The following is a 26,194-nucleotide window of genomic DNA, read 5'->3' on the forward strand; positions in this document are numbered from 1 at the left end:
ATATAGATATATATACGTATATAAAAAATATATATAAAAATTAAATAATTAAAAAAAAAATTTTAAATAATATATATATATATATATATATATATATATAGGAATCCAGTCCAAACGTGACTAAATTCCTTCTCATTTCATATTTCTCTACCCATCAGCCAGAGCTTGAAAATAAACTCAATTCGTCGTTTTATATATATATATATATATATAAATATATGTATACATATAAAATAATAAAATAATACAAATAAATAAATTAAAAAAAAGAAAAACTAAAAAAATTATTGAGCATATTGCACAGCTCTTAGCAGGTAATTTCGAGTCTCTGTCACACTGTCCATTCGTTGCAAACGCTTCGCCTATTGTCTGTCATTTGTACGCCCGAAATCTTAAGACTTGATTCAGTCACATCGTTAAAGCTCGACATACTCGATAGAGTTTACACGCGGACTGGCTTCACTCCAAAATCCGGTCATAAAAGCCAAAACGCCTTAGTTAGTTATAGGCGAAAATTTCACAATATTATTGAGGATGACTTACAATCTGTGGATAGACCTTAGCTCAATATTTGAGCTCTCGATTGTTCAACTGACACGCCCATAATTAAAAAAAAAAAAAAGACAAAAAATTGCATTGAAAATGAAAATAAAAATTCGCTTCGAAATTTCTGTGAATTGGCTTAAGATGGGGAATAACATCGAAGGTTCACTCCAAAGGCGAATATAACTTCTTTTCTTCTTATAAATATGATTTCGTCTTTTTTTTACTTTATTTTTAATTTTTTGTAATTTTATTGTTCCATTATAATGGTTTCATCACCTTTTACATTACCACTGGTTATAACTTCAACTGCTTTTGAAAGTAATGTACCATCCTTAAGGCTGACCACTTGCAGAACCTGCGGTTCTTGGCCTGGTGCTCCTTGTATCATCATTTGATGTACACCAGGCGATACGGTTATAGTCTCCAATTGATCACCATTTTCAACCTGAAATTAATTTAAAAAAAAAAGAAGAAGAAAATACAATCTTAGAAAATCATTTTTTTATACACAGAGTTTAAATTATGCGAATAACCCGGATATACTCGGAACTTTTTAAGATTTCGCCAACAATGTAATAGTGATATCATCAAAGGAATACAAGACCAAGAATCTGTCTATAATATATCTCTTGATTTATGAAAAGTCGATGCCCGCATATGAATGCCAAAATGTACGCTTAGACAAGCAATCTTAACCAATACTTGATTGTATTAAAACATTTCCACCACCCGTTTCTTATCAGATATAGAAGCTAGTAATAACACTAAGCCGTGCGAGTTCGTTAAACAAGCGATTCTCTAAATACCACAAAATAGGAACTCGTTTTGCGTTACTCGTTTTCCCAATATAGTTTAAAGCACATTGACTTTGATCCCGCGACGTAGCTGCGTAACGAAATCAAAAGTTTTTTGCACTTTTCCGATCAATCTTACCCAGATAGAGATCTCTATGATATTTTTCTTTCATGATTTTAATCAAGGAGCAAGACACCCCAACCTACCACGGTGCCATGTAGCACGGGAATCCAAAACGTATTCAAAAAAAAAAAAAAAAAACATAGAAAACTTATCCCATTTCCACAACTCCTTTAAATATTATCCCAATAATAATGAAATATCACTCTGAGTATCACTCACCGATCGTTAGCTTACGTTTAAGATATGAATGGAAAATTGGGTAGGAATGTATTCCCTAAAAACATCTACACATACGTATTTCAAACCATTAGCATTTCGTGTACGGTCGATAGCAGGTCGTTCAAATTGAACTTGAAGAAGAATGTTAGATCAGATTTATATTTCTAGGCATAGTTTTTATAAGTAATTTCAATAAGGGGCGGACACACATCGCGATCGGTTCTTTTTTTCCAATTTCTTATTGAAATTTTGATTTTAAACGAACAGCAGATGGGGTCAGGATTTTATGGTTACACCAATTTTTGCTTTTTAGATCCTGTACCGCTTGTGATACAAGTTATATTAAGTTTACGCAGATATATATAATACTCAGAAGGATATAGATCCAGCTTTCATTTATATCGACTCAGAATCATTTCCTGAGTTGATCTAAGCTTGCGTGTCACTATGATGTGTGTCTATGTATTTTGTGTTCAACCTACACATCGCAAATTTTTGAGATATTTTGATGAAATTTGATACATTGACATTTTTGGGCACAAGAAGGTACACTCTTGAAAGTGATTCGGATCGGAGAATCCCCATGCAACGTCTTATTTCGAAAAGTTGTTATAGGGAAATAAATTACGTGAGAGAGAGAGAGGTGGATCGTTTTTAAGCTTGTGAATAAACTCTATAGAAGCTTGCTCATCCGCACATGGATAGCCGACACATACAAGTAAATTAAGGGGCATATACTTTGACAACTGTTATGCTTCTCCAAGTTAATCACATACATAATTTCAGCAAATACTTAAGGATCTAAGCGACAGACACCGAATCGTCATCACTGTAGTGCTTAATGCCTCGGCCGTCGAATGAGGGCGCCGAGTCGCCTGTCGACTACGAAGTCGCAGCCTCCTAGAAACGCTCGCAGTCCTACCTGCTAATGCACAACACTTAAGAAACACAGTGGCAGTGGGGTTGATGATCGACATCACATTTGTAAACGACAACCTGGCGCCGACATCGAGATGGGGCCTGAGCAATCTTCTTGGATATTAACGATGGGCATTGTGGAAGGAGCAAAAGCCGTAGGCTCTTCGGCCCTAAGTGGAATATTGCAGCGTTGGACGAGGAAATGTTCAGGATGATGATGTTCTCTTGCGCGATTGAGGATGGTACATCGGAGTGCACTAATCGAAGCGTGTCATGCGGACTTCAACATTCGGCTAGAAGTCTATAAACAGCTATGTAGAAAGCTGAAAAAAGCCATACGGAGCAGTAAAACAAGCTGTTTTGTAATGGATACCACCCTCGAGGGAATTGTGTACAGTCGCCATCTTACAATAGCAAAAGAGGATGGCAGGCTGCCACAAAGAAGCAGTCCACTAAAGATGGTACTAAACGGGTGCTTAATAGCATGGTTGATGCTTTAGTAAGAGAACGCCGAATAGGTGGTGCTAATAAAAATTGCGCCGTGGTAACACTTGATGGCAAGAATACATTCAAGACGAAGACTGAGGATGCATTAGAGAGGCACTTACGAGAATGAGAGCCCTGACGTAAATGATAAGCCTCGTCATGAGCTGCTTTGCAAATCGCAGACTCACGTATAATGGCGAAAGTAGTACTAGGGTCCACGACGTAAGGGCAGGCGCACCGCAGGAGTCGATTGTTGGACTTCTTCTACGGAAAATCATGTACAATGTTGCAGCGCCATACGGAAAAGCGCAGCTAGACACAATAGGTCTAGACTCGGCGAAACAATCTTGTCAAGTATCTTTAACTAACGGAGCGCTGCAACCTACGCCTGCTTTGGTGTAAACGTGAATTTCAAGGAAAAAAAAGAAGAAGAGAGAGAAGGAAAAAATCAATTAACCTACAAGCCCTTAGCTGGGGGAATGCGTAGAATTTTTTGAAAATATTAATTTTTGTGTGATTGGCGAGTGTTCGAACGAAAAAGTTCAATTCTCAACCAAAAAAAAGGCACCCTTTTATCAGTAAACAAGTAGGAACATTATAGTCGGACTAGGCCGACCATTAAATATCTTACACCAATTCCCTTAGTAGGATTATTCATTTGTCTTGGCAATAATTAGAAATTACACATTGTTTTCATGCGAAGGCCTCGTTTCCATAAAAGTAGGCACATTAGAAGATACCCAAAATATCAGATAACACGATCCAAACTTTGCACACAAACTTTGCACACATAGTTTCCATCCATAGAAAACTACAAATTATAATTTCTCCCCATATAAGCAAAAAATTGTAGTGAATCGGTTTTATTACCCATTGCCTATTGTAACCAACTTACGAAGATTTTATATCTCAGAGAGTCATTTTTTTGGTAGTTAAAGGCACATTTATAACAGATAAGATTACAACGAGTTTTCAAAACATTCGTTTGAGTGTTCAACGTGATATCTCACTGCGATAGAAAAAGCAAATGGGTTGCGTTCAACATTTGTATAGAAACCAAATCGATTCAATTTAAAGTTTAAATAAAATAATTACAACACAACAATGTTAAACAAATTGAACGAATAATAAAAACTACATTATGAATAATTTTGTTTTTTTATTCTTTTATTTAAAGTAAATGAAATTAAAACAATTTACGATTTTTCTTGATTACATTACAAAGGAAAATTAAATAAATTACACATATGAGAAAAAACAAAAATTAATAAATATATAAAAAAAAAAAAAATTACAAAAGAGAAAAACAACAACAAAGAAATTTTAATAAATGAAAGCAAATAAGTAAGCTATGATTGCCGTGAAGCGAATCTTGGATACCCGTCTCATCATCCAGCTAAACACTACAAACTTTGGTTTTTCATAATCAATAGTGAAACTCTTTTCGCAATTACCTTCCAAGAGTAACTCCCATAGATATTCGTGGAAACTTTTAAATTCCTACTAACTGCAAATATTAAGTATGCCATAAAAAATAATTAATTGGTAAGAAATAAATTTCAGCTAATTTTACAGTAATCTCACTCTTTCTCTCTCTCTCTCTTTCTATCTCTATCTCTATTTATCTCTCTCTATGTATCTCTCTATCTCTCTGTCCCCCTCTCTTTCTATATATATATATATATCTTCCCCTATCTAACCCCTTACTCTAGAGATCCTTCTCTGATCCGTCCACCTTTCTCTCAGCCAATTAAATTTAGAAAAACAAAAAAACATTGTTCTGATTTCATTATGACCCAAATAAATTTTCTGCTTTTTTAAGAAAACCATCTTGATAAACAGGTCTTCTGATACCGTACACCACTTGTGGTACAAAGTATATTAAGTTTGTGCGAACGTATGTTGTATACAAAAGAACTTAAGATAGGCCGACCTTTTATTATGCCGCAAAATAATTCTGAATCGATCTAAATCTGTCTGCCCTTCTGACTAAATTTATGCTCAATTTTCACATCCTAATATCCCAGATATTGTGTACGTGGGTCCGTTCAATTTTTCGACATTTTATTTTGAAAACTCGTTTTATGGGAGAAAATTGCAATTTAAAAAAATTTCTCGACAATAGTCGGTGAGTAATAGTACTGCAACGTTCGAAATTGATTTAAAAAATTTGATTCGATTAGATTCATTTTTCGAACTTCCTCTCATATAACCGTTTCTACGAAAATCGAAACTTTTTATGGTGAGAAGGTATAAATTGATATATTTCATGGTGAAAATCGATTCATAATAGTCAATTGACAAAAAAAGGGATTTGGGATCACGTAGGTCCACATTTGGACATCATCGCATGTAAGAATTGTCGGAATATATAAACCTTTACATGCTAAAAAATGCCAGATTATTAATGTTTTTCGATGAAAATTTATTCGCGATAGTGAGTTGACTTAAAACTTAAGTGGACCATATTTAAACCACGTAAGTCTATTTCTGGGACCCCACTCGATATGTATACGATATCTCAAGAATAATAAGTCCTTCGGAGAAAGGTTTAACTTTTAATATTTTATCAGCGAAAGCTATTCAAAGCGACCAGAAAAATAACACCACTATATATCGTTTAATGGTTGAGACTATGTCTGTCTAGTTGATGCTATGCTTAGACGTTTTAGATGCTATGCTAAGACTTGTTGTCAGACCTGAGACTTATTGAGTCAAATTATATAATATATAAAAAAAATGATGAAAACAAATTTATCTTTCTCTCTCTCTCTCTCTTTCTCTCTCTCTCTCTCTCTCTCTCTCTCTCTCTCGGTAGTCTGTAATGTGCATTTTTAGATCTTGCAAAATGAGTGACAAATCTATTGCAATCTACTACAGTATAACGGCATGCTTTCGCCAGTAACCATAATATTAACGAGGCCAGCAGGAGTCCAACTTTTCTACACTTTGACTATTATTGATATGAAATTAAATCTTTATTAATAGGTGCGTGTGTATAATAATCAATAAGAGTTGACAATGACTTGGAGTGGAAAGTAAATAAAAATATTTTGTAACGTGAATGTTTTTGATTGAATTATAAAAAAAAAAAAGATAATAATTTATAAATTTAATGTTAATTATTTTACATACAACGCCATGCATACATCCACGTAATTATTCAATGCATAAATAATCAATTACGAAATGTCAATTAATTGCTTTACAATCATATAATTAAATAAATATTTATAAATAAATAAAAAAAGGAAACAAAAATGTTAAATTTTTATTTATTAATATTACTGATGATTATTATACACTTCGTACATAATAATAATCAATCTGTTTTCACGCTAACAGTTGACACGTTTTGCAATTTATGTAATGTAACCGATACACGGACAGCAGCAACAAAAATCGAATTTTCTTTGTTCTCTTATTGTAAAGTTTATAATAGCCACGTTAGACAAAAGCAATTAAGCACATTATAGTCCGGCAAGGTCAACTTTCTTTCCATATAAGAATTTGCTTTTCAAGAAGAAAGAGTTCTATACGAACCAAATCTTTCACTATTAATTTCTTTGCTAAATTGCTGCTATGAACTTATTATTCTCATTCTAAAATAGTAAAAATTGAGACCGTTTTCAACGGACTTACCATTCATGTGATATCTTATATGGAGTGTGGTCCACGAAATAGATCCATGTGATTCGAAATTTGGTGCACATAATTTTTATATCAAATTACTATCATGGGTAAATTTTCATTACAAAAAAAACATTAATAATCAAGCATGTTTGATATATAAAGAATTACATTTCCTGAGAATGCTTATATGCGATGATATTCAAAATGTAGACCTACGTGATCCAAATATGATGCATCCATTGATTGATTTGATCCATCACGGAAAGATGACGGATATACTCATTTCATCAAAACATTTGCAACGCCCACAAGTAAGCTGCATTGGCCTCACAAAGTACACATATTCTTGATCAGATGTCCGTCTATGTAATGAATATAGTAAACATTCTCTTGGCCGCAAAAATTGCACTGTCGACTTCACACTCGGTTGGGAGCGAGTCTTTTATATCCATCGCAAAAGCAAAAGATGTTCTTAGTATTGATTGTATAGACCTGTGGGCGTTACAATCGTCTAATTTGATCTGTTTAACGAACTAACAAAAGAATAGATAAACAGACGAACAGACGGATACGCTTAGGTGGTCAAGGTGGTGATTTTTAAAAGCCTACTTCTGTGCTTTATAAAGGTATTGAAAATAAAATTAAATTCTAATATGCTGTAATATAAATGGGCACGCAGTCTCCAAGTAATGAGCAAAAATCCAATTTTTTATTCCTTATGAAAAACAGAGGTGTGCTCAGTCTACGTCGAACTGTACGCAGGTCCTTCAACCAATTTGACTTATTTTTAATACGAATCCGCGCGCAGTAACACGCGAGAATGTTTTCAACAGACATTATACAGGCGCACGGACATGCTTACATCGATTTAGAATTTGATAAAGTTAATCCATAGTATATGTACTTTGTGTGGACTGTAAAGCTTCGTTCTGCAATCTGCGATTGCAAACGTTTTGACAATATGAATATGCTCGTCGTGGTATATCGATGATGGATGATGGGGCCCTCCCTGAAACTGAACTGAAATTCTAAACTTTCAAGATCTCCTTCATAAGCAAACCTATAACTTACTACCTTGTTTGATTCGTTATGGGTATTTTGTTTTATTTTGTTTTGTTTTGTTTGTTTGCTTTTTTTCTTTTAAGCTAATAAAGGAAAAATTATCGTAATATGCAACATAAATCATAAAAGTTTTTTGTTCAATAACACTTTAGAAGTTTCCGTTTATTCAAAAAAATAAAAAAAAAGATGAAGTAATAATAACAAAAAAAAGAACAAAATTTTAACTAAAATTATAAACAAAATAAAGAATTAAGCCAAAATCCTTAAAAGAAAAAATTCATTCAACTATATATAAACTAAATTAAACTACTTAACACAAAATGATTTAGAAATTCAAAGAGAAAATAGAAGGAAAAAATTTTAAAGTAATACAAAAGAGTTGTCCTTTTTTTCTTGTTTTTCTTTTTCTTTTTTTTTTTTTTAATAAACAAATTAAGCAAATACTTCAACTTAAAATATTACGAAAACAATTTTAAAAAACGAAAAAATTATATATATATATATATATATATATATATATATAAGTATATATACACACAAACAATTTTTTTTCTTTTTTAATTTAAATATAATAGCAACAAAAAATGTAATGATATTACAAAATTATATAAAAAATTCTATTCATTTATTTTTATTCATTTATTTATTTTGTTTTTTGCTTAGGATAAACATGTTGTAAAAACAAATTTATAACTTGCTGTTGTAGGAATATATTTTTGATTAAATTTTTGGTTGTTTGGTGGGGATAAGTTCAATGTATGTGGATTCGGAGATATTTTAGTGTTTTCAACACCGCTTTGGTTTCAATTACACATTTCTATAAAGTTTTCCATTTTCTTTTTTATACAATTTTCTTCAATTTTTTTTTTTTTTTTTTTTTTTTTTTTGTTTTGCACATCTTCAAAATTAATTTTCAAAAAAAAAAATATATAATATAAAAATTATTTATGCTTTCATATAGATACAAAAAAATAAAAAACAAAAAAACAACAAATAAAATATGGCAAGCAAAATATTACTAATTAATTATATTTTGTGTTTTGTTTTTTTTTTTTTTTTTTTTTTTTTTTTTTTTTTAAAGTAATTCCTAGCGGAAAAAACTTATCATTGTAGTTACTTGTCTTATACATCAAGATACGAGCTCACTTTCTCAGCCGTTACACTTTGATGCATTGAAAGGTACATTTAGAAGGACTTCATAACATATGTAGGATAAGAGTCAATTTTTAAAATTTTTCAAATTCTACCTGCTCTTTTCTCGCGCTACGGTAGCGAAAGTATTTGATACGTAATAAAAACGACTGAGTTTGTGCTACTGCAAAAAAAAAATTTCGTTCAGAGAAAGAAATATCACTGACAAAAACAACATCGGTGAGAGGGATTTGCTTAGAGAAAATCCAACGAAGCTAACTTTTCACTATTGACAAGAGATAGTAGAAACAATAATCAGGGGGAGCAATAAAATTTTTTATCCACACAACTATGTATGAAGCGCAAGGATCATTGATCAACATTTGAAACATTGTGCAGATCTGTTCTAAAATTTATTGCACGCTTTTCATTACGATAACCCCAAAAAATCTTCTTCTACGAAACGAAGACTTATCTCGGTCTCTCTGCAACCGATTTCAAGATAGTACTAGACTAGTAGGCAAAGCACTAAAAGATAAAGATTTAGACCTCGAATTGCATTTAACTTATATTAAATCGTCTTGTTTGGGTCTACTCTGTCGAGGACGCTGGTAGAGCCATTGACACACAAATTAACGGAGTCCAAAAGCTCCCAATTTGGGAGCAGATAATTTTATAAGGAACTTTTTTAAAAGTTCAATGCAGCTTTGCTCACAACAACAATTTTTCGACCACTTTTGCCTCTCATAAAAATAGGATAAGCAGTAGGAGGGTTTTTTGTTTTCTTTTATGTAATATTGCACGTCACAGTAACAGCTTTTTGCTAAAAACGTTATTGAACATCCTTGGATAATCAATACGAAAAACACTAACATTCGTTATTGGTCAAGTTTAGTTGTAACGAACTTGAACTCCGTGGCTCATTAACGTAACGAATATCAATTTAGAGAGAGCACGAAATAGCATTAAATTTAAGCTTGAAAATCTTTACCAATCCATTTTATGGAGCAATTTTAGATAGTGTTTTTAATCGACTAACGTTTATCAAATTTCTTTTAATTTCCACTCACTAGACCTAACAACAATGTTTCACTATTTCACTATATTTTAAATTTTTATTCAGTATTAACTATTAATTATAAAAAAAAAACAAAAAATGATTGAATAAATATTATTCAATGTTAAAGCAAGACGAAAAAAATGAAGGAAAAAAGATTCATTTACTTAAACTCCTGCCTCGAGGAGCTCGTCGATCGGCATTCGAAGTTCGATTAAGCTTTCTTGCTTTTCTTTTTTATTTTTTTTATTTTTTTCTACACAAATTTTTGATATTCAAAGCGTAACTTTAATAGACTGTCAAACAGATGGACATGTCAACATCGATTTTTCATAATCTTCATCCTTTCGTGCTTTAATCTTCTCTGCATTGGTTTGATCATTTTTTCCATCTATTTTTACCTTTCTTTCTTCCTTTTCTTTTTAGCCTTTCTTTCTCTCCCTTTTTCCACTTTGCATGTCATATTTTTTTTGTTTTTTCGCGTCCCTCTCACTTTCTCTTTTTTTCCCCCATTCCTTTTATATACATATATATATATATGTTTTTTTCGCAAATTATCGACTTCCATAAACGCGGAAATATAAATCGTATCCAACAATCAAGTACTTAGGATCTGCCACGGCTCATATATACGACGATACATATAAAGAATGTCCCAAAATTTATGCTAAACTTGAATTTGCCGTCATTCGCGCGGTAAAATGTAGCATTACACGAGAAATCAACTCATTTTGATTGTTGAACAATATTTTAAAAATAATAAAAGATTACCGGTCATAGTCCGTAGATTTCGTACAAAATGTGATCATAATAGCACATGTAGACGCCAATTTTTTTTTTTTTTTTTAAATATAGCTTAGAGGGAAAAACCTTATTTTCGAATAAGATCTGTATTTATAATGGATCTCTTCTACCTCGATTTTCACTTCGATCGGTTGTCTTGATGGAAAGTATGCACATTTTACTCTTACCAATTATTGGATGCGTGGTGGTACTCGAAAAAGTAATATGTCTTAGACAATTTGAATCGGTTATGAGGAGATTCTAAAGAGTACTAGCTTTACAGAGATGGCAAATAAAGAATGAAATAAGTAATTTGTTCCAAAGTGCTCTACAACAAAATCATAAGATATCGCTATGCGGTATATCTGATGCAAAAATTATGTATCAACGCTAGACAAATCCTCTCGATCGAAATCTTCTTAAGGTTTAAATTAAATTCTTAACGAGATCGCCGTGTAAACCTAGCTGCCTGCGCTAAATACCAGAGAATTTACAAATCTACATCGATGAAAAGTCTCCGTGCACTCGGTTCGACAAACATATTGATTGTGTAATCAATGCACATAAGAAATAATAATAAGATCGAAATTTTGACCAAGTTCTACTGCTAGACAGTTTTTCGCAACAATTACTATTGCTTTTGGCTAAGATTCGCCGCATGACAGCCTAAAAGAAGATGCCCTTTAGTTGATAAACAGACAAGTCTCATAAAAGTAGTAACCATGTTGACCATTGTCGGTCGGCCAGTTTATGAGAATAAGTTTTTAGTAGATATTGCAAAGAGATTCACATTTCATCTAATTGATAAGATCAGCTTGCGTTCGCTAAAGATAAGATCATTTTTCTATCTAAATTTTTGAATGTATGAATGAATATCGTTCGTAAGCACGTCAGTTTATCAATAAAAAAAATAAAAATAATGAAATGAAAAGGACTACTATACGACACATACACACTAGCAAATTGTTACAATTCGCTCATTAAAAGTAGTAAACCATTTTGGCAAAGATCTTGTATTTATTTTGCTAATATTGAAGTGCTTTTGTTTGTATTTTTTTTTTTTTTTTTTTTTTTTTTAATGTCATCACATGAAAATTTCTGAGCGAAATTTTTTTTTCTTTTAATTTATTGTATTTTTACATATACATTCAAAACTTTAAGCACAGCACTTACGCCTTCAAAGCAAAAACAAAAAAAAAAAAGAAAAATTACTATCATTTTATTTATAGCACGAATAGCTATTACGAATATATTGAAAATTTGTTATTGCAACAATTTTCTATGCTAAGAATTATTTAAAAACTATAAAGCTTATTGCGCTGAATATAAATCTATTTTTGGCAAACTATTCACTTTCAATAGCCGATGGGATAAGTTCAACAACTAACACGAAAAAAAAAAAAAAAAAAAAAAACAGAAAAAAAAGTCTCTAAATATTCTTTCAATTCTCTTCTCCACTATCTCCCTTTTTTCCATTTTTTTTTTTTTTTTTTTGGGGTTTTTTTTTTTTTTTTTTGTATTTTTCTTTCATTAAAATAATAATTTGGTAACTTTGGTGACTAGAACTGATAATTGGAGAAACAAAAAGGAAGAGAAAATATTCATAAAGCAAACAACAAAAGAATAAAAAAAAATTATCATAATAAAAAAATTAAAATGAAGAATAATTACTTTGCGTGCAGGTGTACGTATACCGAAATACATAGATACGTAGGAATAGACCGTATAAGACAGTGACCCAGTTATTGTTGAGGATGCAAATGTAATACGTGGCGACAGAATATATCAATCGTAGAGAAAAATGAATAATTAAGATGGATTGCTGGTTAAGAGCATCATATAGCTTGTGAGATGCGGTCAAATTACTGTATTCATCCTCCATCCATATTATACTTTTGTATCTATCTATCTATCTATCTGTCTGTTTGTCTGTTTGTCTGTTTGTCTGTTTGTCTGTCTATCTGTCTTTGTTAATGTTAATTTGGCTTTTGGATCATTGCTAGCCTTTAACGTATTATATATCACTGTCATCATTAATTGTAATTAATTTTCTATGTTTTCTAATTTAATGGTCTTGGCGGACAAAACGTTAGCTGAAGTTAAACCTATGGTGTTACTATTAGTACTACTATCGTTAGCGTTTGCACCAACATTCACCAATTGTATGCTGAGAAGCTCTTCAGCAGCATGGGTAGTTGCAGCAGCCGCAGCAGCAGCAGAAGCAGTACCAGAAACAGATGAAGATTTCGTCGGAGATAGATGCTCCTCTAATTTAATGGGCATAAGTTTGGCAAGGGTCTGTTTACGACGTTTATGCCCCGTTTTGGCACTTGAATGTTGTATATTATTGCGTCGAGCCCTACGTGCGCCAGTACCAATGACAAATGGCAATGGCATAGCTGTTCCAAGTTTTATATGACTGTTATTATGAATGATGTTATTGTTGTTGTTATTATTATTATTATTACTATTATTATTATTATTATTATTTGCTATTATATCATTGTTATTATTATTATTATTGTTGCTATTAAATAAAATAGTACCAGTTGCCATATTGAAATGTGCTGGATTGGCTGTAGCAATGAATACCTTGGCCGTTGCTGTTTGCAAAGCATTTACACAACTACCGTTTGAATGATGACTAGAACTATGACCTAATCTAGATGCGTTTAATATTTGGCAACGAACTTGTTGCTGCTGCTGCTGCTGCTGCTGCTGCTGTTGTTGATTGCCACAACCAACAACACCCGTATTACTGCTACCAACACCAACATTGCCAATGCAATTATTTATATTGCTAACACCAATACCATGTAATACAGTTTGTATAGGCGGTGAGCCGTGCGTTAGCAAACGATGATGATGATGATGATGATGATGACCGGCTGCAAATGGTGCTGCTGCCATAATTGAATAACACTGAAATTGATTGCTACCGTTGCCATGACTCTGATTATTATTATTGCTATTACTATTATTTCTATTATTATTATTATTATTATTATTATTATTATTATTATTATTATTATCATTGTTATTATTATTATTATTATTGTTGTTGTTGTTTGTATTACCGACATTGGACGATGAGCTGTTCTTGATGTTGTGACTGACGTTGCTGGCGATAGCTGAATCAGAGCCACTACTATTACTATTTACACTACCACTACTACTATTGTTGTTATTATTATGACTATGTGTAGAATCTACCTGCATGGGTGTGATGCAGACAGTGCCATCGCTATTTGTGTGTATCTGCTGTATATTGGCCATCATCGATTGATACATGGATGCTGAAACCGGTACCGTTATCATGTTTCCAACTGAAACTGGATAACCTGAAAGTGAGAAAGTATTAAAAAAGAAATGTAAGCAATTTCAGGTAATTTAATTAGACACACTATTTGTACATAAAAACACGAAGCAGGCACAAGCAATCTTATCCGTTAAGCGAGAATTGTTTACCCGCCAATTTTCAGTTATCGCGAATTATGCTTACTTTCAAAGCTCGTCAGTGAAATCAAATTACAAAATTCTATATAAACTTTGGCAAAAATACCACAACAACACCTACCGTGTAAATCAAAATAAATCAAGACGAAAAAATAGGAAGACAGATAAACCGTATGGCCATGCCGTAAGTGCTTGCAAAGGATGATCTTAAGGTCTTACGCCTAATAAAAAGCAAACCTTAATAATGGCTACACACCTAATTCTCTTTTTACACGAATTTCTTTTACATGAAATTTCATTTAACACACGTTAAAACGACAAAATTCTTTTCAATATTCTATAAATATTTTTGACGAGGTTTTTTTAGTGAATTTTTTTAATTAATTTTTTTTTGTTGATATTTCTATGAATTTTTCCATTCTCACAAATATGCATTCGTGTCGTATTTTTCACAATTCAGTTAGATTGTACCTCCCCGGATTTCCCGAATTATGCATGTAAGGTGTAATGTATGTTTTACGCAATTTAGTTTCGTTTTTCAAGATATAATTTATTTTTTATATTATAACATTTAATGAATTAAAATGTGTGAGCACAAAATATAGGCTTAAATGAAATCTAATAAGAGTTTTTTTCCCCCCATTTAGCCAATATCTTTTTTTACACGAATTTTTTGATAACATATCTATCGTGTAAAAAGGGAATTAGATGTAATGAGAGAATATCAGCCCGAATTGCGTAAATTAAAAATGAATTAAACTTGGGAAGTCGAATCGAAGCGTTCAAATACATAAGTCTTTCAACCACCTTCGAATTATTGTTTATAGCGTTTCTGAGGTATGTTGCAAACAAAATAATGAAATCAGCATAGCCGCAATCTCTAAGAAATTGTTATAAGGATTAAAAAAAAAAAAGTGGAAAAATAAAATAAAACTTTTTCATTCAAATTGTACGCTTAACAATTACCATACAGAAGTTGATTTATATATGTTGCAGGTATATGCACAGAAATACCCACGCATAAGTGTATGTATATATATGAATGATTCTGTTTGATTTTAGTCATAATAATATTCTTTTTTTTTTTTTTTGTTTTACATTGAATAAAATAAAATTTTATAAATTTCATATTCTTTTATAAAAACTTTTTTATGCTGGATTTCATAATAAATTGAATTAATTGAAATTTATATTAAAGCCCGGATAAGTAAAATTTTAATTTTTATTTTTTCTATTATTTAACATTTACGCTTTGAAGCTTATCAAAGAGACGAAATTTCGCAGTTTTTTTCTAAAGCTGCATCATCAAAACAAATATATATATATATATATACATTAAATTTATCAGTTGGGTAGTAATAATCTAAAGAATTCGTTAAGTGAAATCACGATTGCAGCTGAGTTTGAATTCAGGTATTTAAATAACACATTCCATACGGACGATAGATTTGACAGATAGATAAGCGACGAACCGATGACTAAATAATTGCTATTGATAATCATAACGAATAAGGGTAAAATGTCTCGAGCGGATATGAAATCAGTTTATCAGGCATTAGATCCGATTAAATACTTATAACGGTTCACTTAATCGCTTCGATTATTTAGATCAAGAGAAGGCTTATTGTCTGATCAGATTCATTAGTGAGGATAAATATGTAAAGAAAAAAAGAAACCTGAATAACTATTGCATTTATACCGAATCTTATCACCTTGTACTCAAGCATTTGAAACGAATGAAAGAGTGCAGGAGAGGAAGGTATAACAAACTACTCTTTTCCTTGGGCATTGTAAGGCGCTTGGGTTGTTGATCCGTCCGCTATTTTATCCATCGCAACAAAAAGTTATTTTAATAAACGGCCATATACACGGAGGAGATAGATCAACACTAGTCCCGTCGAAAGCGAAAAAGATTGACATGAGCTCATATCCGCGATTGCTATAATTGCTTCAGTGGGTCCAAAAACATCGAAGACAAATAACTTAGATCAATTCACGACATACGATTTGTTTCTAAATTTCATGATCACATAAAGATAAATTCAAATTCCAAGAAGATCTCAATCATATCAAATCTCATATGTTCTTTAAGGAGCATTTAAAATTTCAAACTACATATATTGCACGAGCGGACGCGTGATATCAAAAGAGTCATCTTAATTTCAATATAATTACTTATCTTTTTATACACAATGTCTCTGACATCACATGTCATTATTCAGATTTTGAATTTTAAATTCGTTCTTGTACGCAATATCATAAGGGGCCGTTTAATGTGTGTGTGTGTGTGTGTGTGTTTGTGCGTGTTTGTGCGTATTTGTGCGTGTACTTGGTAAATCGTTCCAAATACGGCACTCACGATCCAAATGTCATTCATTTGGGTAATTGCTCCTGCGGCTAAGAAGTTCTCTACTTTTCATGCGTTGTGCAACGCTCAGAGCTATACATCAAGTACCGCTCGATATACAATCTTAATTGACAAGGAATTTCATATGTAATGTTGTGACGTGTCTCCAAACTTATATATTATTTTCTTTTTATATAAAGGATACTGAACTAAAGAATATTAGTATGTGACCCGCCACCCAGAAATCACATAAAGACGGCTTCGTTTTTAATAGTTTCTGGTGAAAATTAGTCCACCGTAGATATTTGTTATATGAAGTTGGACCAGATGCGTATACTTTTCGCCCTTTTTTTTTTTTTTTTTGTATTTTATAAATGGAATAAATAAATTTACCCGCCGCAGGTATAGTTTTTAAGCTTTTGATGAATCCCTAATTATACCTTACATCACTTGTAGTAATGATATAGCAAGTTTAGAACGGATCAGAATGATTTGAAATAGTCTTGGCTTTTCTGTTCGCCTGTAGGCTAAACTACAAGTCGATACCTTTGAGATGTTTAAAGAAATTGATATATTTTGCTCCACATATCTAATCGTATCAAAAATTAATCGAGCAGAGCATTCTCACTCCTCACTCGTCATATGCTTGCAAGCTTGCAAAAGTTTTTATATATAAAGAAAAAAAAAAAACATTATTTGCGCAATATTTCGATAGATAAAACGGGGATGAAAAATGTGAATTGGATAGGAAGAGTATGCTTTAAATACCTTCTCATGTCCTACAAGACAACAAACCTTAATTTTTAATTTTTTTTTTTTTATTCGTTATTCTTTAAACACTGTACTTTACTTTAGAAGACTGTAGTGCTAGGTATTCAATATTCGATCTTATCCGACTATAATGTTCTAATAAAACGCTTGAAATAGTTTATTAGAAATGGATGAAAATGTTCATTGAATCATTAAGATATTCAAATACATTGGAGACGTTATTGTAACAAGTTTATGCAGAAGCAAACTTAACAAGGTCGCATTTATTTTTCCAATAAAAATCTTTGTTTGCCTTCGAAACCTCGATTCGAGAGATTAACTCAAATATTTCATCGTTCGTAATTAGAAATTGTTGATTGAGTTGTTTTTAATAAATAAACTAACTTAATGATAAGAAACGAACGAACTTTTCCATTAAATTCATTCTTTACTTGCTTGCATCCTGCTAAGATTTTTCGAATTGTTCCGTCGTTCAGTTTAATTTTTAATATTCAAAGTATAACAATCTCTCTCAATGGAATAGCGGCGTGTAAACTCAACATGAAAATAATTCAAATTTTGTTTATAACTCTTATTGTGTATTGTTTGTATAATGAAGCGTCATCTGTACGCGGCAGTATACGTCGCAGTGCCGTTAATTTAAATGATTCTGATGAAGACGATCACGATAACGACGAGAATGGTGATGACGATAACAACAATGATGATGACAATGATGATGATGATGATGATGATAATAATAATGATAAGAAAAACGCAATTGAAATAGACGCAAGCAAAGAGCAATTACCTATAGCATCAATTAAATCGCGTGCAATAGCTATGGATCGCGATCTATGTCGGATATTATCACGTTACCATCCGCATTATCCTCGCTGTTATAATTATTGTGAAAAACTCGGTCACTGGATGGGCATGTGTGTACGCAACAGTTGCCATTGTTATTCATAATTAAAACATTAATTGAAAACTTTGTCATTCAAAATTAAACAAACGTAAAAAGATTAACGTTTACCTCTTTACCTCTTTACTATTGCTTTTCCTATGCCGCTAGCTAGAATCATTTCATGTTTTCATGTGATCATATAATAAAGTGCCTAAGGGTCCTTCCTAACTTCAAACAAATATAAAAAGACCTTAATCTACAGTCGTGTGAAAAAGGTGCCATCACAATTATTTGAAAGGTGCAGGCAAAGCCTAATCTAAAATGCGTTAAGGTGCACACGAATTACGACAAGAAAATTTTTCCAGATTGATTTTTTAAGGAAACTAACTAAACCATTCTCACAATAAATTTTACACAGAATTTCAAATCACTCTAATTAGAAACTCATGAAGAGAGGACTTTACTGTGAGGGTTGTTTTAACCACACAAAGAAAAAGTCTTTTAATAATATATAAGAAATCAAATATTATCTCTCTTTCTCTTTCTCTTTCTCTCTCTCTCTTTCTCACTCTCTTTGTCTCTCTCTCTCTCTCTCTCTATTTTCTCGCTATTGCTCTCCTTCCCTCTCTCACCCCTTCTCTTCCGATCCTTCTCTGATCCGACTGCTTTCCTCTCAGCCAACTAAATTTAGAAATATATAGCAAAAAAAAAAAAAAAATTGCTCTAATTTCATTATGACTCAAATCAACTTTCTGCTCTTAAAAGAAAACCATCTTGATAAGCAGATCTTCTGCAGTACAAAGTATATTAAATTTGTACGAACGAATATAGTATACAGGGGAACTTAAGACACCTTAACACCTTTTATTATGCCGCAAAATGATTCTGAATCGATCTAAGCCCGTCTATCCTTCTGACAAGATATTGTGTATATGGGGCGGACCAGTTTTTCGATGTTTTATTTTGAAAAGTCGTTTCATGGGAGTAAATTGCAATTTAAAAAAAATTCTCGACAACAGTCGGTGAGTAATAGTACTGCAACGTTCGAAATTGATTTAAAAAATTTGATTCGATTAGAGTCATTTTTCGAACTTCCTCTCATATAACCGTTTCTATGAAAATCGAAACTTTTTATGGTGAGAAGGTATAAATTGATATATTTCAATGGTGAAAATCGATTCATAATAGTCAATTGACAAAGAAAGGAATTTGGGATCACGTAGGTCTACATTTGGATATCATTGCATGTAAGAATTGTCGGAATATATAAACCTTTACATGCCAAAAATGCCAGATCATTAATGTTTTTCGATGAAAATTTATTCGTGATAGTGAGTTGACTTAAAACTTAAGTGGACCATGTTTAAACCATATAGGTCTAATTGTAGGACCCCACTCCATATGTATAAGATATCTCATGAATACTAAGTCCTTCAGAAATAGGTTTAATTTTTAACATTTTAAATTTTAAGAAGTAAATTAGGTCTGCAAAATTTGGATGACATCATATGATGTTTTGGGCATCCTTCAATATTGCGGGCTTTCATGACACGCATGCCTTTGCTTGAAAATAATGTATAATTTTTCATGTATTATAGCCAAAACGAGTGAACTGTTTTGTACTAGGCGAAGTGTAGTGTAGGATAGGTGATCGTCGACCTTATTCGAATGTAACGACGTTACTTGTTAATTCTTACTCTAGAAAAATTTTTGAAAGCCATTGTCACTTCCTTGAAATCGGAATAGTTTCTCAAAGCAGTGAAATTAGCAGATTCAACGAACTTATTTTCGGCTTTTGGATTCTTTATCATTATAAAAAGTATAATTTCCTTAATCCGCCTGAGTAGCCGAAGGGGTGGAATCTCGACTAGCAAGTCAATGGTCGTGGGTTCGAATCTCAAGTGCGGTACAGTTTTTAATAAAAGCCGATAGCCTTAGATGCTAGTGCTTTTAAGAGTTTAGTCTTAGAATTTATTTCTGTGGCGAAATTAATAATAATAATAATAATAATAATAATAAAATTTCCTTAAGAGCTAAGGATGCCTATGTCTAATCTAATACTTTTTACTTGATTTGATAGTTTTTATTTTTAAAAATTATTTATGTATCATTTTCTACGCAACACTGTATGCATAAGCACTTTTAACCGCATAGTTCGATTTTCTAATTGCGCAAAAAAACGCAAACATTTATTTATATGAATTTTTCATTATAGAATGAATTTCCACTTCCGTGGATTTAATGCAGCAGCAGTTAATTCGATAAATTCCTTTCATAACAAAATCGACACCTGTGATAGACGAGAAGAGCAAAACAAGAGAAGATTCAAACGCAATTAGTTTATTAGCATTTCGATAACCTATTACTGATTATTCCTTTTAGTCAGCGAAGCAATTTTCACCTTGCGATTCTAATACATGAAGTCTTATATACATTGTTAAGCTGTTTTAATTATATTAAATTATATTAAATTAGGTACCGCAACCTTAGGCTTAATTCAAAAAACACGCATGAAGCTCAGCTTGATCAGCTTAATCTTCTCACAGTAGAGAAGAAACCCGGACGAAACAGACAGACAAACGGTTAACATATATTTTTAGCTCAGTAACTTGCAAACTGCAACAAATTTCACGGAATGGAAACTTAACCGAATCTTATAGAATTGACGTATGCGTCGCATCATTAAAAAAGAGGATTAAAAACTTGCACATGACGTTTATAGTCGAAATTCTCTCTTATCTAATAATCGGCGTTACCCGACTGTACTGTTCTTAACTCCGCTTGCCTTTTATGCTTACATATATGACATATATAACTTTTTCGAATATTATTTAAGCGGTAAAGATGCAGCCAACAATCGAAAAAAGGGCGTTTTTTACCAATTTCTTTACGAAAGATGAAAAGTTAGTAGAATAATAATATTAAGCGAATATTTAATTATTAAAATAAATATGTTTTTTTTGTTTTAAATATTAAAAAACGGCAATGTCGGAGCCATTCTCGTGAAACCCTATCAATGCTCCTGATTCTATGCTACCCAGTATAAATGGTTCAAATTTGAATTAAAAAAAAAACAAAACAAAAAATCATTTAATATCGAGTCCATGCCTATAGTTAGTGAAATACATCAAATTTTTCGAAAATATTGATTTTTGTATAGTTGACGAGTATTTAAATATAAAACTTGAACTTTCAATACAAAAAAAGAGCAAATTTTTATTGAGGAAATTTTCATGAAATCGAAAACATTCAAAATGTCGTAGAGAAATCGTCTGAATCATTCACATCTCATAGTGTCTGTAATTTGAAAACCAACTCCCTTCGAAAACCAATTAAACTAAGTAACTATTAGGTGAGTAGTTCAAATCTTTCCAAAATTTTGCCAAGCAATTTGATTTCTATATTATAGTGAGAAGAAGCAATGAAAGTTTATTAACAATTTCAATAGTAGTTCAAGCGTTTTATGTTCGCAGAACATAAATTTGAAAGTTGACAAATAAGAAAATCGCTTATACCCGTCATCGCTATCCGATAAAAAAAAAAGACTAAAAACAAGAAAAAAACACTAAATATTTTATATTATAGAATATTACGTAGGCGTGGCTGATTTTTCCCATTTTTATACAAGTACTGCGAGACAAGTCAAAGGATATAAATGCAAAATTTTTATCGTTGTATCTGTTGTAAAAAACAATTGTTGTTTGTTTTTTAAAAGAGAGAGAGATGGTCTCCTCAGGTCATGTTGTACTAAGGTTGTGTCCGATTGTCCGAATTGGGCCCGAATCTCAATACTAAATTGTGAACAATCTTTCTGTGAAATTTGACGCAGAATGTTGCAGAATTTTTACAACAAACATTATTAGACAGACTGACGGATATATAAAATCGATTTAAAATTTAGTATGTGACCAAGAATATTTATATTTAATGGAGTCTTAAAAGCTTTTAAACTGGATATTGCAAACGTTTTCACAAAACGATTATAGCACTTTCGTCCTTTGGCGATGGGTATAAAAATAAATTTTTTCATATAATTTTAATTAACCAACCTGTGAACTTGTATCCCTAATAGTATGTAAAGTTCTCTCTGAAGCTTTGTTTTTTTTTTTTTTTTTTTTTTAAATTAAATGCTTGATGAATAGCATTGCTCGCACATAAACCTATTTGTACACGTAGAAAACGAACAAATGACAAACAAGACTATATTGGTGTTGTAATTCTTCGACTTTTTCAAGGACAATTAAGGATGTGTAAGAATCATTTTATAATTTCGTTTCAAATTCAAGAAAATTGATAGCTTGACTTAGCGAGCTAAGAATTGTGAAAAGATATACACATGACCGTCCACCGATTAGCCATTTTTTATCGAAAATATTACCTGGATACCTGGACACAGGCCTCACACTGGCAGATAGAGAAGTTTAGATCAATTCAGAAAATGCTTATGAATCGATCGCTATAATAAAAGATGATGATTCCATCACAAATATATAAATATATAAAGTTGAATATACTCCATATGGCAAGTGTTGCAGTAAGACAATTCTCAATAGACAAATAAAATAAAAAATTCAAACACGAATTTTGAGTTTATGTTTTATTTTCAATTTCTATATCTCTATCAATAAGTGAGTAATAATTTTGTTATTAAAATATTATGCCGTAGCGGCGTGTACGTGATTATGCAATTCGCAAATTTGATAAAATGAATCGATAGCGAAACCTTCGATTTCTGTTCAAAACGAAATTTCCCAAATTAAATGCAAGTAAAGCAAACTTATGTACAGTGGAATCGCTGCGTGAAATATTGGAAGAAAATGCGATAATTCGTTAACTGTTCGTTTTGATCGTTAGCAAGTAAAGCGAGAATTTTACTCAAATCGAGACAATTAAATTGCAATATTCGAAGCTAAGTAATCGAGAGGAAGAGATTCGAGCTTGGGAAGTAATGAATTGATGAAAATTACCTCGTATAACTTTGCAAAAGCAAATCTTCTACAAACCGGAATTCACCGGAATTCACCGGTTGAGTGATACAAATCCAATTTAAGGGATACTCTAAGAATAACGCATGCGAGTGCAGCGAATTTTATATAAGTATATAAATAAAATACGTAAACCAACTCAATGAAATATTTTCCTGTGAGCAATGAGTAGAGAGCTAAATTTATCTTCGATTATTATGACGCATCGCATTTCAATTTACTTTCGATAAAATTCTCCCTACTTCATTAGCATTCTTCATAATCAAAAATCCAACTTATGCCTTTCCACAACCTACCCATTCGCCTATATACTAAGAGATACATATTGCTAAGAATGTGATTTTGATTCGAATGAACGGATAGAAACGAATCGAAAAATACATATTTTTTTAAATGCAACTCTGAACGCATGAGATATTTGAACTGAAATTTGATATAGATTGCAGTTACGGTGCGCCGATCTAAGACATAAAACTTACTACCATTGCATCATTTTATTATAGCAAAATTTGTTATTCTATATCTTTTGCACACACGGACATAACAACATGTTTATGATTGAACATAACCGTTAGGTTATCAAATAAATGTTCAAATTTGTAGCTTGTGAAACTCATACTGAAACCAAAATTTCGAATTCGATTTATTTAAGTAGTAACTCCCTTTTTGAATATCTTACTATACAATTGCTACGCATTTCCCGACTATAAAATTTTTTTTTCAAATTTTCCAATTGGCTTAAGTACTATAATATAATAAAATTTTTCATCTTTCAGTTGCAAAGATGGTCGGTCGAAGGTCAAAAATTTGTTCCATAAGCGTAATATTCTTGAACTCCTAATTTTTTAAGCGAATTTTTTCGAAACAATTTCAAATCCTAATGGCATCTTTACGAATAAAGCCATTAAAGATTTCGTAAATCTCAGTTATCACTATACGAAATACAGCAAATATTGTCTTTCAATGATTCCATTAAATTATATAGCCTGTAGATATATCTGGAGCCTACGCTTTTCATACCTATCACCAAAGGATGACGAGTGTATTTGTTTTGTCTAAACGTTTGCAACAACCGGATGAAGCTTCGGAAACCCCCATATAACATATATATATTTTCGATAAGCAACGAATGTTCGTCCGTCCGTCTATGTAATGTCTGTTGTAAACATTCTCCTGGCAGCGAAAATGAAGCAATTAACTTAAAATTTATCAAGAATTATGGCAAATGGGCCAAAATGGTCGAAGGACACGGCTGCAGTACCACGTAAACTGAGAGAAAAACCTCTGTTCTTAAAAAGAAATAAAGAATTGGTATTCTGCTCATTACTCATACTCAGCTATAGCAAATAAATTCCTAATTATTTTATTCTTTTTTATGGGAACGACGCTGGAGTCTTTGTACAAAAATGGAAAAAAATTGACCACGCCTATCCTATATTATTATAATTTGCTTGATTTTTGTTATAATTTTAAATATATTTGGTAACGCGTTAAAGAAAATTGATTAGTAGCAACTCACCTTGACCGTCCTCGGCAGTTATAAATATTTGACCATCTTGTGCAACGGTGGCTTCAGTTAAGTCCACGGTCATATTCTCGTGACCATTCACATCAGCGAGACTTTGTACAGTTTGTATGGTAGCACCGCCTTCGCCTTGATGTAACTGATAATATCAATAAAAGAAATAAATTAAACGCTTATGAAGAGTGTATATAAATATATGTATATATATTTATGTATATATTTGTATATGTATGTATATGTATAAAGTACCGTGGCGACACCCTGAACTTGAGCGGTGGTACCATCCGGTAGTGTAATTATTGGATTATTAGGATCAACCTGTATTAGAGAAACTGTGCCATCGGCATTTTGTATGGTAGAAAGCACCGTTTGAGTGGTATACTGTTGTGCCAGAAAATATGAAACAAAAAAAAAAAAGAGAAAAATCACAGAATCTTATGGACGATTCAATATCAGGCAATATGTAAATAATAACAAGCAAAAAACGCGTTAAAGCAATAAACACAAAATCATATAAAATTTTAGGAAAATCGAGAAATTGCAATTAAATGTGAAAGCATTAAAACTAAAGCAACATCCAAATTATATTATATTTAGCGAAGAATTCAAAATAAACGAAATGAAAATAACATAAAAAAAAAAAAAAAAAAAAAAAAAAAAACAGGAACAACTCATAATCAAGCATTTTCAGCTTAATAAAAAGGAAAGAGAAACATAACACGAACGATAACGCAAATAAACGAGTAAAATGTCTTTAATTTATCTGACTGTTACGAACATCAACATCTCCCAGGGTCATCGGTTCGATGCAAACTTGAGCGTTAGCTATTTGCTGAGCAGCCGAGACGCTAGCGTTTGTGGTATTTGTTGTTTGAGCTTGCTGCTGCTGACTGACTTGAACTTGGGGCGCCGGACACAATTCAATTTTAGTAGAAGCCGGTAACGTAGCCGTAGTAGTTATATGCTGATCGTTCGTGCTTTGAATGATAGTCGGCCCAGGGTTATTTGGATTTTGTGGATTTGTGGTATGTGTCGTTATAACTGTGCCTGAGCTATTAATTTTCACCACATTGACTTGTTGCTAAATAAGGATTGATAGGAAGGAGACATAAGGAAACGCGTACAAAATATTTCCGCTTGTTTATCACATTGATTGCGGCGAGTAGACTTCAAATATGTGCAATTAAATCTTTTAAAACTTACATTTGCTGTCGCGGTAGGAGGCGGTTGATGTCCGGAAACTGTTTGTATCGTCGTTATAGTATTATTGTTGCTAACTGGTTGCATTATGACCTTTTCTTCTTCGTCTTCCTCTTCGTTTGAGATCATATTATTGATTTTATCTTCTTCATCAGCAAATGTGGGCAACAAGTCTTCACGTCCATGGTACTTATAACAATTAATGACAATTTTTCGCAAGGCATGAGTCCATGAAATCTATTAAATAAATTATTAATTGATAAATAAATAC

General features: G+C 32.0%; 2 protein-coding genes across 10 annotated transcripts in view; one reads left to right on the forward strand and one right to left on the reverse strand.

The window, feature by feature from the left end:
• Positions 1 to 312: 312 nt before the first annotated feature.
• LOC119644678 (DNA-binding protein Ewg) overlaps positions 313 to 26,194 on the reverse strand; it is a 40,155-nt gene continuing 14,273 nt past the window's right edge. For 4 of the 9 annotated variants that reach the window (XM_038044350.1, XM_038044349.1, XM_038044352.1 and 1 more), the window contains 5 exons: positions 25,927 to 26,160; positions 25,502 to 25,804; positions 24,973 to 25,104; positions 24,718 to 24,862; positions 12,021 to 14,094 (listed from right to left, as the gene is read on the reverse strand). In XM_038044350.1, coding sequence (XP_037900278.1) covers positions 12,797 to 14,094; positions 24,718 to 24,862; positions 24,973 to 25,104; positions 25,502 to 25,804; positions 25,927 to 26,160 — 2,112 coding nt within the window. In that variant the 3' untranslated portion in view covers positions 12,021 to 12,796. Of the gene's footprint in view, positions 992 to 12,020; positions 14,095 to 24,717; positions 24,863 to 24,972; positions 25,105 to 25,501; positions 25,805 to 25,926; positions 26,161 to 26,194 lie in introns of those variants that run through there. The other 5 variants (XM_038044356.1, XM_038044357.1, XM_038044353.1 and 2 more) reach the window with 5 other exon arrangements.
• Positions 15,402 to 18,775, forward strand: LOC119644680 (WD repeat-containing protein JIP5). Its single transcript, XM_038044358.1, has one exon. The coding sequence runs from the start codon at positions 17,715 to 17,717 to the stop codon at positions 18,276 to 18,278; it is 564 nt and encodes a 187-aa protein (XP_037900286.1). The 5' UTR covers positions 15,402 to 17,714; the 3' UTR covers positions 18,279 to 18,775.

Source organism: Glossina fuscipes, unplaced genomic scaffold (genome assembly GCF_014805625.2).
Source record: "Glossina fuscipes isolate IAEA_lab_2018 unplaced genomic scaffold, Yale_Gfus_2 0, whole genome shotgun sequence".
NCBI classification, from domain to species: domain Eukaryota; kingdom Metazoa; phylum Arthropoda; class Insecta; order Diptera; family Glossinidae; genus Glossina; species Glossina fuscipes.